This window comes from Myxocyprinus asiaticus, chromosome 38, assembly GCF_019703515.2.
Source record: "Myxocyprinus asiaticus isolate MX2 ecotype Aquarium Trade chromosome 38, UBuf_Myxa_2, whole genome shotgun sequence".
Taxonomy (NCBI): domain Eukaryota; kingdom Metazoa; phylum Chordata; class Actinopteri; order Cypriniformes; family Catostomidae; genus Myxocyprinus; species Myxocyprinus asiaticus.
In genome coordinates, this window is record NC_059381.1 from 23,992,715 (window position 1) to 24,005,104 (window position 12,390).

The 12,390-nt window shown below is 39.0% G+C and overlaps 1 protein-coding gene across 6 annotated transcripts in view; it reads right to left on the reverse strand.

Annotated features, from left to right (window-relative positions):
• LOC127428431 (actin filament-associated protein 1-like 1) overlaps window positions 1–12,390 on the reverse strand; it is a 45,522-nt gene that overhangs the window by 13,260 nt on the left and 19,872 nt on the right. For 4 of the 6 annotated variants that reach the window (XM_051676794.1, XM_051676798.1, XM_051676793.1 and 1 more), the window contains exons 2-7: window positions 10,285–10,410; window positions 9,341–9,424; window positions 8,956–9,068; window positions 8,033–8,144; window positions 7,854–7,952; window positions 7,554–7,765 (exon numbers count right to left, since the gene is read on the reverse strand). In XM_051676794.1, the coding sequence (XP_051532754.1) occupies window positions 7,554–7,765; window positions 7,854–7,952; window positions 8,033–8,144; window positions 8,956–9,068; window positions 9,341–9,424; window positions 10,285–10,410 (746 nt within the window). The remainder of the gene's footprint in view (window positions 1–7,553; window positions 7,766–7,853; window positions 7,953–8,032; window positions 8,145–8,955; window positions 9,069–9,340; window positions 9,425–10,284; window positions 10,411–12,390) is intronic. The other 2 variants (XM_051676797.1, XM_051676796.1) reach the window with 1 other exon arrangement.

Genomic DNA, 12,390 nt, shown 5'->3' on the forward strand with positions numbered 1-12,390 from the left:
TATATATATATATATTATTATTTGCTGTACTGCTGCAAGAATGAATTTGCAAGAACAAATCTACAAATTGGAAAAGACACAAATTTGTTGGTTTTTCATTATCCAATTAGCGCTCCTGGCATCTGTGACCTCATTATACGCTATATATAGCGTACCTATGTTACTTGCGTTTTTTTGCATAGCTGAATTTCAAACATTACGAGGACAAGTTCTTGAAAAGGAAAACAATCAAAATGGTTATGTGGTATATCGGTGTGCTGTGGGATTTTTTAATTGTAAAAAGTGTGCTGGGGCAGAAAAAAGGCTGGGAAACACTGTCCTAAACCACAAATAGTTCATCTGCAAAAAAGCGTCCAAAAGAAAACACACAGCAGTATGTAAATTCTGCAATGCAATGCTTACCGAGACGGCTGTCAAACTTTTATCGGCACTTAGAAAGGAAGCATGAAGAAAGATAAGCTAAGTGTAAGTGATGCTAGCAAAGCTAGCTAGCTAGCGTTAAGAGAAGAGTCACCCAGAAAACCTGATGCGATGCTTGCACAAAATGTTTATTATTTAAGTGAATGGTAAAACTTGGAAAAGGAGTGTTGAATAAAGATGGTTAAGTTGATTTCAGCTCCTTAGTGTTTGTTTGTATTTGTTTGCTCATAAGAAACAAAGGAAAATTCACACATATACAGTTCAGCTCTGCAATGCCTTTTGATTATTTTATCAAGACATTTCTCATGGTACACTGACACACACACACACAAACACACACATATATATGGCAATAAAAGAGGTGAATGAAAGGTTTTTATGGGAATGTGGATCTTTCAGATCAATTTGAGGAGTGCCTATGTTTTGCATGTTCCACATTTTATCATAAGTGTGTCATGCAGTGTGGGACTCGCGCTGGTCTGATCTTGGTCTTGACTCGGTCTCGCACTGCCTTGGTCTTGGGCTCGACTTGGTCTCAAGCCCTCAAAGTCTTGGTCTTGACTCGGTCTCGATACACTCTGGTCTTGGTCTTGACTTGGTCTCGGTTTAGGTGGTCTTGACTACAACACTGGTTTTAGGTAATTTGTATTCTTCATGCATATCACCACATACTGAGCAGAGAGGAAAATTTATAGTAAAAAGTGACTTTTTTTGTTTCTCACCCACACCTATCATATCACTTCAGAAGACATGGATTAAACCAGTGTTTCTCAACTGATGGGTCGCGACCGCGGACAGCAGGGAAAGAACATTACATTGTTCTACGATTGAAAATTTTTCGCCAGCCGCCTAAGTGAAATTTCAGTACTTTATATATGCAAAAAGGCTTCTCATCTGCAACGCGATACTTTCGAAGTGCGAGTAAGCTTGTTTTTCGTGCGAGTGTAATGGAACAACTCGTGCCAATGATCTGCTCTCTGATCAACTGTATCTCGGCACGCATCAACGGCCATTTTAATTCTAGTGAGAATTTTTCAAGTATAAATCACTATGGAGGAAGTCAAACCTCTCAAACAGGCAGCCCTGACATTATACACAGCAGTGAGGTGGAACATAGCAACACTGTGCTATGTGCCAAAATAAAGCTGTTGTTTTTAAAATTACATCATTACCCATACAAAAATGTTTCACGATTTTATAGTAGTAACAGTAAATGTGATCTTTTGACAAATGTTATAGTTTCATATTAAATAGTCTATTAGGTAGAATCTATCCTATTTTTCATGAACACTATAATTTATTATTATTATTATTATTATTATTATTATTAGAAAGACTAGCTAGATTGACCTAGCCATGGTAATGAGGGGCCATCATGGTCTTATGCCTGTACTTATATGCATTACACTGTAAATATAAGGCCAAATACATAAAGGGCTTTAAAATCTGGGCCTCCAAGACTTGTGAACAAATTATAAATAAAGTTTTCCTCCTTTGTAATATATGTTCTGTTAGAATGATGTTTGATATTAGGAAATAAACTGGATAATAAATATATTGGGCTTATATAAATAAATATGCTCATCAACTTTTAAAAAGGGGGAAGATAAATTAATTTTGATGTTGACACCAAAAAATTGTCACTTGATAAATGCATTTATACTTGAAAACCATGAACAAAACTATGCAAGATAAAAGAAAATGCTATCCAGGATACATTAAATACAGGTTATGTTTTTTACTATGGTGGATCGCCACTTGATGTCCAGTGTAAAATCTGGGTCCCGAAGCAAAACCAACTGAACCACTGGATTAAACCACTGGATTACTTTTATGCTGCCTTTATGTGCTTTTTGGACCTTCAAAGTTTTGGTCACCATTCGCTTTCTCTGATAAATTGTTTTTTATTGATTCATATAGATAACAAAGTAAAGCAAAACAAATATACACAGAATCAACATTTAACCCCCACTATTACCCCTCCCCCTCCCAATCCCCAACCCCACCCTGACCCTCAACAACATCCCAGTGGTCACACGTGATTATAGACACACACAAAAAACATTAAAAAAATAATAATAATAATAATAAAAAATAATAATAATGTATATATATATATATATATATATATATATATATATATATATATATATATATATATATATATATATATATATATATAATCATTATATATCATAACACCGGTTAGGACCCAATTTTTTATGTGTTTATCCCCTATATTGATAACTGCCCTATCATCTAAAATACAGAGTCTGGGGGAAAAAGAAATGTCCAGTACATCACACATAAAACTCTGAACCTTCAACCAAAATTCTTGGATCTTAACACACCATGAAAACATGGGTTGTGTCTCCATCTTCTGATTGGCATCGCCAGCAGGTGGGTGTGTCTTTAAGATCAAGCCTATACAATCTAGAGGGGGTCCAATAGAATCTATCTAAAATCCTGAATTGCATAAGGTGCACCCTTGCATCTCTAGATGCAGACTTGACGTTTTTTAGAATCCTAGCCCACACTCCCTCCTCCAATACCAAGTTTAAATCTTTCTCCCATAATCTCTTGACAGAAGTTAAAACTCCGTCCCACAGACTCTGAATTAGCAGAGAGTAATTCACTGATGCATTATCACCTTTTCCAAAGGCAGTAATCACCTCTCCCAGAGTATCTGCCACTTTAGGGGGGTGTATGCTACTCCCAAAAATAGTACAGAGCATGTGGCGCAACTGTAAATACCTAAAGAACTGAGATCTGGGAATCCCAATATGTTGAACCAAATTTTCAAAGGATCTCAACACTCCACTCTCATATAGGTCACCGAGTGTAGTAACCCCCCTCACAATCCACTCTGACCAGCAGAAAGGGGACTTATTAATACATAATTTAGGGTTCAGCCATATGCTCGAGGCAACATTTAAATAAATGTCCGAATTAAACACACTGGACACTTTTGTCCATACCGAGTGCAAATGCGAGATAACGGGGTGTAACTTAACTTCTCCAATTAGTTTGATAGAAAGGCTTTGCAATGGTGAAATAGGGGCAAGAACTTCCTGTTCAATACAAAACCAGGGAGGGGCTCTCTCAAGTGGAAGCGACTAATGAGTCAAATGTCTGAGGCCGAATGCATAATAATAAAAAATAATCTTGGGTAGGCCTAGCCCATCATTGTCAATTAGCCTGTGCAATTTACTGAAATGTAATCTGGGACGTTTATCATTCCAAATGAAGGACTTCGCTATGCTATCAAATTGCTTGAAATAAGAGAGGGGGACATCTACAGGGAGAGATTGTAGCAGGTAGCTGAATTTTGGAATACAATTCATTTTGTTAACATTAACCTTCCCAATCATCACCTGCCCACATCGCTCAAAAACCTTTTTATTAAAGGGTAAAAAATGAACTCTAACTAAATAACACAAATTTGCTAGGAATAAAATACCCAAATACTTAATGCCCTGTTTGGGCCACTGGAAGGCGCCTGGCTGAAAAGCTGTTACCGGGCAGTACACTGTCAGAGCAAAAGCTTTGGATTTAGACCAATTAACTCTGTATCCCACGAATTTAGAAAAGGAATTAATAATTCTGTGGAGGCAAGGCATAGATGTAGTAGGGTCAGGGAGACGAATAATAAAATATCATCTGCGTAAAGCAAAAGCTTATGCATCACACCTCCCGCCACTACCCCTGGAAAATCATCCTCCTTTCTTATCGCGGCTGCAAATGGTTCCAGGGCAAGACAGAACAATAATGGGGAAAGAGGGCAACCCTGCCGGGTGCCCCTATCCAGAGTAAAATAATCTGAAATTAATCCATTCGTTTGTACCGCCACTACCGGGTGTCTATAAAGTAACTTAATCCAACCAATAAAAGTATTCCCGAACCCGTACATTTCCAAAATCTTAAAAAGATAATCCCAATCTACCATATCAAATGCCTTTTCGGCGTCAAGTGAGATGGCAGCGACTGGAGTCTGATCATTTGCCACTGACCACATGATATTGATGAAACACCTAATGTTATCAGAAGAGCTGTGCCCCCGAATAAACCCCACCTGAACTATATGTATAAGAGATGTCATAACTTTACTTAATCGGTTAGCCAAAATTTTTGACAATATTTTAACGTCTAGCTGGATCAGGGAAATTGGACAGTAACTCTTACACTCGCTTGGATCATTGTCCTTTTTAAGAATCAGACTGATCCGGGCTTGTGTCATGGTTGGCGGAAGCTTTCCATTCTTTTATGATTCCGTATAAACTTCTAGCAAAAGTGGAGCCAATTCTGTATCAAGAGAATTTGTTTGCTCAGCCGTCAGTTTAGAAAGTTCTAATGGTTCCACAAAATTTTGAATATCCTCATCAGTAGACGAAGACGTGGAACTGTAGAGATCAAGACAGAATTCTTTAAAAGCATTATTAATTTCAATGGCTGAGGTAAATATTTCACCACCAGCAGATTTCAATGAGGGAATGGTAGAAAAAGACTCTCTCTGTTTTATATATCTAGCCAGAAGTTTTCCTGCCTTATCCCCTGACTCAAAGTATAACTGTCTTGCCCTGAATAGCCAAAACTCCACTTTCCGTGACAAAATAGTATTATATCTGTATATCAATCGGGTCAATTCTCTGAGGCCATCAGATGACATTCGGCGTTTCAGCTCTGCCTTGGCACTTTTAATATTCCCTTCAACTCCACGAGTTCTTGTGCTTTGGATTTTTTGGTGAACGAGGCGTACTGTATGATCCGGCCCCTAAGAACTGCCTTAAGTGCCTCCAAAGCCACGCTCACAGAGGACACTGAGGACCAGTTGGTCTCCATATAAACATTAATTTCAGCCTTTAACATTTGTTGGAAATTAGAATTTTGCAAAAGGGATACATTAAACGCCAACTATATGATTTCCTTTTCTCCATGTGGCAATACCTCTAAACTCACCAGGGTGTGATCTGTGACTAAAATGTTTCCCATTGAGCAATCAATAGATGAAATGAGGGACTTAGATAAAAAAAAAACTATTCTAGAATAAATCTTATGGATGATGGGTTCAAAAGTCTCCAAATATCTGTAAGACCAAGATTTGTACACATCCTGTGAAGCGTCAATGTTGCTCTAGGGGGCTTGCATTTGCTTCACTATGATCAAGGATTGAGTCCGTCAAAAGATTAAAATCTCCTCCCAATATTATATCATGAGGGGTGCCAGCGGCTTGCAACATCCCTTCAAGATCTATAAAAAAGCCCTGATCATCAACGTTAGGTGCATAAATATTAGCCAAAATAAGACTTTGCCCCTGAATTTCAGCTAAAACAATAATGACTCTTCCAAATGTATCTTTAATCTGTTTGAGACATTTGAATTGTAGATGCACACTTATCAGTGTAATGACTCCCCTGCTCTTACTTGAGCCAGCACTAAAGAAAACATGTCCACCCCATATCTTCCCAAATTTATCAGCTTCCTGAGGGGAAGGATGCATTTCTTGAAGAAACACTATATCATATTTCTTACACTTAAGAAGATAAATAACCTTCCTTATTTTTATGGGGTGCCCCAACCCATTCACATCCCACGTGGAGAGAGACAATCCACTCATATTAACATTTTGACATAATAGAAAAAATATATTGTGTCAAAAACAAAATTATAATGACCACATTCCAACATTAGTGCAACAAACTTCCCTCCGAACCAAACAAACAGAAAAACGTGCACTTTAACCCCGCACACGACAGCACCAACTGGCATCCATCCCTCTATACTCAAACAGTCCATGTACGCCTATGAGAGCCCCCGCGATAACTTTGCCATCGGATTGCTCAAGTCTGGTGCTTCTATACAAATTTTGTGAGACAGAATTACACAACAAAAGATAATCTATAAAACAAACTCCAGCCAATAGGTGGAATAAACACAAAGAACATGTAGATTCATCCACTTATCTGTCCCGAAGGTGTGTTCCTCCACAAAACAAACTCCAGCCACTAGGCGGAACCAGCACAAAAAGAAACAAAAAATTTGCTCAGTTTCCTCGGACAGTCAAGTGAATGTTCAGTGAGTCGGCCACTCGGCTACAATGTGAGTACCACAAAATAACTTACTCCATTGACTTTATGAAGGACATCGCTTGCTGGGGACATCTTTAGCATCTATTCTCAATTTGGCCAGGAACATCAGTGCAAAAGTGACCTTCTGTTGATGTAAGAGTTTCTTGCATTCCTTGAATCGATCGCGTTTCTCTCTTGTCAAATTCGCAAAGTCTGGGAACAAGAAAATGCTGTAGTTCCAAGAAAGCCTTCCTTTACTCCTCGCCTCGCATAACACAAGATCTTTATCGGATGATCTCAGAAATTTGGCCAGAATTGATCAGGGCCTGTCTCTCTCAGCGGATCGCCGAGCTGGAACCCTGTGAGCTCGCTCGATTTCCAGCTATGGCCTGTTATGTCGAGCAGACTCGGAAAGAGCTCGTCCAAGAATTTCACCATTCGTCAGCATTGCCGACATGTTCAACATTTCTCGCCGAATTTCCCACATTTCCCCGACCAAATCGGCTTCCTGGCTCGCGGCCTGCTACTCGGGGGTGTCAGCTTGAGCACATAAGTGTCTTTTAATGTCTCCAGAGCCTGAGGATTTTGAATTCTTTGACATATTGTCCTCCTAGAACAGTTATGGAACAGAGTGTATCGAATCTCACCGGTTTATGACATTAATAGTATTAAAACTAGCAAAGTGCGCAGAGCTCACCGTTCACACGTCTGAACCTCGCATGGCATCCATGTTCCTCCACCCACCATTCACTTTCACACTTTATTATGAAGACCTAAAGAGCTGAAATATTCTTCTAAAAACCTTAGTTTGTGTTCAGCAGAAGAAAGAAAGTCATACACATTTAGGATGGCATGAGGGTGTGTAAATGATAATAGAATTCATTTTTGGATTAACTATTCCTTTAAGGTAAATATTGAGCGTTACCATTTTTAGAGTCCAAAATACCACAGTCAAGTTTGTATTACATGCACGTGATAGCTTATATAATGCAGGATAATCCGCAATGGGTTGTGATGGGCCAGGCTGTTTTGAGACCCAGTCCATTCCTGTTCCCCAGTGTGACTCACCTGAAGTCTGTTCTCGCGGATGATCGTTAGCTGCTTAGCCCACTGACCAAAGCGTTTTTTGCGCAGCATAAAAGCACATTTGCGACAGTCTTTCATTTGGCCCACGGGACTCTCTTCTGAGGGCCACTGGTGCATCCTCTCTTTGCCTTTAGCTTCCTCGTCCTCTTCATCATATGACTCATAGGAACTACTAAGCGCATCTGAATCATTATCTGTTAAAATGAGCTACTATTAAAACAAATATAGTATATTTGATGTGCGCATGCATAACAAACAAGTGTGGCTGCACGGGTTCATTACAGGAGTTTTTGGAGGCCCCATTCAGGTGGGTTGTTGGGTAATTGTTGTCAGCGTCTTCGTAATAAGCATCCTCTATTGAGTTTGGAGGGCTGGAGTTGCCTGGTAAATAGATACAGTATGTTAGGTTTCATAACTGGCCATTGTTAAGCCATCTCAGGCTTGCATGTGTTTATACTCACTGCGTGTGGTTATATACTGGGGCATTGTGCCCGGTCCGAGTGGTACGGCTTCTTCATAGTAATCATCAGGAGGAGGTGTGGTAGGAAGGGGAGGAGGTGTGTCTGTAGGACTCTGAGGAGCAATAAATTAATTTCAATGTAATAAATATAATATAAATTGGTGCAAAAAATTTAAGCCTGGGCCTGGGTAGCTCAGTGGTAAAATATGCTGGCTACCACCCCTGGAGTTTGCTAGTTCGCTAGTTCGAATCCCAGGGCGTGCTGAGTGATTCCAGCCAGGTCTCCTAAGCAACCAAATTGGTCTGGTTGCTAGGGAGGGTAGAGTCACATGGGGTAACCTCCTCGTGGTCGCTATAATGTGGTTTGTTCTCGGTGGGGCACATGGTGAATTGAGTGTGGTTGCCGTGGTGGGTGGCGTGAAGCCTCCACACGTGCTATGTCTCCATGGCAACACACTCAACAAGCCACGTGATAAGATGTGCAGGTTGACTGATGCAAAGGCAACTGGGATTTGTCCTCTGCTACCTGGACTGAGGCGAATCACTATGTGACCACAAGGACTTAGAGCACATTGGGAATTGGGCATTCCAAATTAGGAGAAAAAGGGGAAAAATCCCCCCACCCCAAAAAAGCTGTAGTAGATGAAGTGTGCATTTGTTTGATATAAAAATATGTTATTCAGTCCCACCTCAATATTCAGAGACAAACATAATTAAGCCACTTGTAGGTTGATTTTCCCGAAAAGTGTGAATACTGTGGCTCTGTGGCACTATTAAAACATTGCTGTTAGTTTGAGCATCTCAACCAGCCTGACACAGCAACATTGGTTCAACATGAGTCTGGGGGCGGGGCTATCTGTTTGAAATTTTTTTACAGTTTGTGTTTTGCATTAGTGCATTTGTAATGGATTTAGATTCTGTTACCGATTGTTTGGGAAGGTGTTTGGATGTCTCTTTTTGCTCCACATCTTTTATCTCCTCAGAGGAGTCCCTTAATTCCTGCAGGTCACAATCTGAGGATAAATATAAAAACTGGCCTGTTACAACACAAATAAATCATATTAGATCATGGGAATATGATTACAACTAACAATACTAAGCTCATTTGCTATTTTTAACAGCACATATTACAAGCTTTGTAAAATTGTTTTAGTTCAACAGGTTTACAAAAAAAAAAGTAATAATAATAATAATAATATCTACACTATGGAAATTCTTCATCTAAACATTAAATGTCTATAATAATTGTATGGAACACACATGGAAAATGGTTGGTTTTAAAAACGTGTTAAAGCACAGAAACACTCACCAAATTCTTCAAACAATGATTCAACAAAGCTGGTACCATTTCCATAGAGAGATGTGTTCATGTATAAAAAGTCAGATCCATTCACTGAAAAACAAATTAAATAAATGAATGCACACATAAAAAAGAATAACTTGGCAGAAGAGTGGAAGGCTTAGGAGCTTTACAAATGCTTATAATTTTGCAAACTTAAAAGTTTGTTGTCCTAAGTAACCATCTACACTTTATACACAAATTCATCTGTATAAGATATTTGATCACAAGTGTGATAAGTGTGGGTGAGAAACAGAAACAGAGAAACAGATTAATATTAAGTACTTTTTTACCATAAATCTCCATTTTCACTTTCAAAATGTGAAAGATTTATAGTAAAAAGGACTTCAATATTGATCTGTTTCTCACCCACATCTATCATATAGCTTCTGAAGGTATTGATTTAACCACTGGAGTCATATGGATTACTTTTTATGCTGCCTTTATGTGATTTTTGCTGCTTCAAAGTTCTGGTCACCATTCACTTGCATTGTATGAACCTACAGAGCTGAAATATTCTTCTAAAAATCTTCGTTTGTGTTTTGCAGAAGAAAGAAAGTCATACACATCTGGGATGGCATGAGGATGAGTAAATGATGGGAGAATTATTCCTTTAAAATCAAGACTTAATTTCATGTGTAAAGTAAATGTATCTTGTTTTAAGGATGTTTTGATATTTTTACTGGAAAACAAGACAAAAATATTAAATAAGAAAGTGATTTTTGCAGTGCATAACTGTTTCTATAATTTTGTCAATTTGAACCATGAAATCACACATTTATGTGTTCCACTGCCATACCATTAATTCCTTGATTCACATACTGTAAGCATAAACATTAATGTGTGAATCCCTTTAGCAAGGTCATGGCCAAAACGGCCTCCTCAGCTGTTTTGTATTTGGTGCTCAGTCTCACCAGATGGCTGCAGCTGTTTGACCAGGTTCCGCACCACGCACATCTTCTCTGCTGTGGCTGAACTCACACTCTCATTCTCCAGCAGTTTCAGCAGCAGACTCAGCTCCTTCACCAGGTGCTCCATACCTACACAGGAATGCAAAGAAAATAACAGAGTCAGTGGCCAGAAGCAAGTCCACAGAAAAAGTAATACAATCTTTTCTAAAGCCTTCATCATTACAAAGGAGAAGATTTCTTTTATCAAATAAAACTGTATTTGGGAGTGGTGGTGGTGGTGGCGGCAGTGTAGTGGACTAAAGCACTGAACTGGTAAGCAAAAGGTTGTTGGTTCAATTCCCAAAGCCACCATTGTTGTGTCCTTGAGCAAGGCACTTAACTCCAGGTTGCTCCAGGGGGATTGTCCCTGTAATAAGGGCACTGTAAGTTGCTTTGTATAAAAGCATCTGCATAAATGTAAATTTGAGGTTTTTAAACATAACAGGAGTGATTTGGATTATGTTGTATTTGTATGTAACCTACTCCATACCTTTGAGTCACTTTGATGTGTTTTATGCATTCCTTTTTACTTTAGTGCATAAAACTTAAAAGCTGTATGTCATATGATCTAAATACAAAAGTACTTTCTAATGTTAAATTTCATTTACTTTTCTAATCATTACTGGGAGTAACTAGGCATTTCCATTTGGTCGTTTTGGCATTCAACTTTTGTAATAGGGTTGGCATCAGCTGCTCCAGATTGGAATTTGTTGGAGAAACCTTTTCCAAATGCCAAACATGAGATCCTAGAAGTTTAATGCAATAAACATGCAGTGATAGGGGTATGACCTGAATTGATTTCTAATGGCATTGCTCTTCCAAATCTGTGCACAGTGAACAATAGTTGCACTGAACTGAATGGCTTAACAAACACAGGAAACAAGAAACCCCCTAAAGAGAATTTTTTTTGGAATATGAATATATTCAATAATAATAATAACAATAATTTCAATAAATGGTAAACTAGTAAAAAAAAAATATTTTCTCCCAATTTGGAATGCCCAATTCCCAATGTGCTTTTAAGTCCTCGTGGTTGTGTAGTGATTTGCCTCAGTCTGGGTGGCGGAGGACAAATCCCAGTTGCCTCCGCGTCTGAGACCATCAACCCATGCATCTTATCACATGGCTTGTTGAGCGCATTGCCACGGAGACATAGCACGTGTGGAGGCTTCACACCGTCCACCGCTGCAACCACGCTCAACTCACCACACGCCCCACTGAGAATGAACCACATTATAGCAACCACCAGGAGTTTACCCCATGTGACTCTACCCTCCCTAGCAACCAGGCCAATTTGGTCACATAGGAGACCAGGCTGGAGTCACTCAGCACGCCCTGGGATTCGAACTAGCGAGCTAGCAAACTCCAGGGGTGGTAGCCAGTGTATTTTACCACCGAGCTGCAATGTGACCTAACATGAACTAACAATGAACAATTGTAAATTTATAAATTAATATTAAGCTAGATTAATAAATGTTGTAAAAGAATATTGTTCATTCTCAGTTCATGCTACCTAATGCATTATTTAATATTATTAAACAGCATCCTGGAATACTCGATTCTGATTGGTCAATGGTGCCATCTAGTGGTCTGTTATTGCTCTGTAAATACCGCAGCTCCACGTATCAGACCGCTCATCCGGGTCCTTGTGAGCCATCTCTCTTGCTTCTTTGATCACTGTGTGATCTCTTCAAGTAAGGTAATGCAATATTTTCAACCCAAATCAATGTTTCATGTCCATTTATTTGTTTATTTGGCAAGCAGTCTTGTAATAGCCTGGATAAGGAGGAGGCAGACGGTCATTTTCACAAAAAGAAACCAATGACAGAACTCCGACACAAACTGGAGGTTGATTTCAGCTGTTTAGCGATTTCTTTCTTCTCAAATTACATAATTTCAACGCAAATCAATATTGTATGTCCATGTATTTATTTGGCACCCCCTGTCGGTGTTCGAGCCCACCCTGTGAAGTGCTGTCAAAACAGCGTATGCATGAATAAATTATGGCATTTCATTAACGTTATATGAAAACCGTTGTATTCTGTGTTAATCTTGTTACGAAAGTAATGA